The following is a 1,365-nucleotide window of genomic DNA, read 5'->3' as shown; positions in this document are numbered from 1 at the left end:
TCTGTTGTTGATCTTTGCTACTCCTCTGTCTTTTCTCCAAAGCTGCTCATTGGCTTCTTGGTGGAAAAGAAAACCATTTCCTGCTCCACCTGCTTTGCCCAGCATTTCTTTTTCCTTCTCTTTGTGAACACAGAGGTGTTCTTGCTGGCTGTGGTGGCCTATGACCGCTACGTAGCCATCTGCAACCCACTGCTCTGCGCTGTTTCTATGCCCAAGAGGGTCTACATCAGCTGGTGGCCAGGTCATATGTAGGTGGGATTTTCAACTCATTAATCCAAACATGTTGCTTGCTGCCCTTGCCTTTTTGTGGACCCAATGTCATCAACCATTACTTCTGTGACACTAACCCTCTGCTGAAGCTCACCTGTTCCGATGATCACCTCAATGAGCTTTTGCTTGTAACCTTCAACGGGACCATTTCCATGTCTGTGCTCCTCAACATCATCATCTCCTACGTATACATCCTCTTCTCCATCCTGAGGATTAGGTCTGCTGAAGGAAGGCACAAAGCCTTCTCCACCTGTGCCTCCCACCTCCTGACTGTTACCTTGTCCTATGTGCCTGCAGGGCTGAGCCACATGCAACCAGGCTCCAAGTACTCCCTGGAGATGGAGAAAATCACTGCTGTGTTTTACACCCTGATCATCCCTATGCTCAACCCTCTGATCTACAGCTTGAGGAACAAGGAGGTTCCTCAGGAAAGCCACAGCACAGAACAGTTTGGTGAGTTGCCTGTTGAGCAGAGTGAACCCAATCAGTTGATTAAACTCCCACTATTTCTTTTCTTTCAAATAATTTCATGTCAGTTGTCTGGTGGAAGAAGAAACTGCATCTATTTATGGAAGCAGGTAGAGCAAGTTTTAAGCCTGCTTTAAAAATCTGCAGAGCCTCAATGTTACCCAACATCCTGTCATTACAGGAGCAGCATTTCCTTGGCATCTCTTGGATTATTTTTTTTTCTGTGAAATGATGTCCTATCATAAGAGGTGGTAAAAATAAGCTCATAAGGGATTTCCCTCTAAGCTTGGCTTCTTAAGAAGTTGCTCTGATTGAAGCAGTGAATCCTCCAGAGACAAGTTGAAGGATGGGAAGCTTTGAGGGAGGGATAGCCCAAAAAAACCCCCCTCACTTTGGGCTAACTACAAGGAAAAAAAAACCCAATCTCATTTACTTGCAGGGGGATGTCCCATGGAAAGAGAGGAGGAGCAGAGACCACCGAGCTGGCAGGGGATGAGCACAGGAAGATGCTAAATCATGGGGTGACCAAAGCACAACAGCCTGGAGGCAGCATAGTTGTGTCTGTGCTGAAGAACCTCTGCTGCTCTGCCTCCAACCCTGGAGAGGACTTCACCTTGAGCTGCTGGG

The 1,365-nt window shown here is 47.2% G+C and overlaps 1 protein-coding gene across 1 annotated transcript; it reads left to right on the top strand.

Annotated features, from left to right (window-relative positions):
• Positions 1-15: 15 nt before the first annotated feature.
• On the top strand, positions 16-723 carry LOC104531664 (olfactory receptor-like protein COR8; the record flags this gene model as incomplete). The annotated part of the gene is given in 2 exon segments (XM_010176620.2): positions 16-229; positions 232-723. Coding segments are annotated over 2 exon segments (706 nt in total), but the record flags the coding sequence as incomplete, so codon positions are not given.
• Positions 724-1,365: the final 642 nt, after the last annotated feature.

This window comes from Antrostomus carolinensis, unplaced genomic scaffold (genome assembly GCF_000700745.2).
Source record: "Antrostomus carolinensis isolate BGI_N321 unplaced genomic scaffold, ASM70074v2 C13336262, whole genome shotgun sequence".
NCBI classification, from domain to species: domain Eukaryota; kingdom Metazoa; phylum Chordata; class Aves; order Caprimulgiformes; family Caprimulgidae; genus Antrostomus; species Antrostomus carolinensis.
The sequence above is the reverse complement of the archived record's forward strand: the minus strand, read 5'-3'. Positions and strand labels throughout refer to the sequence as shown.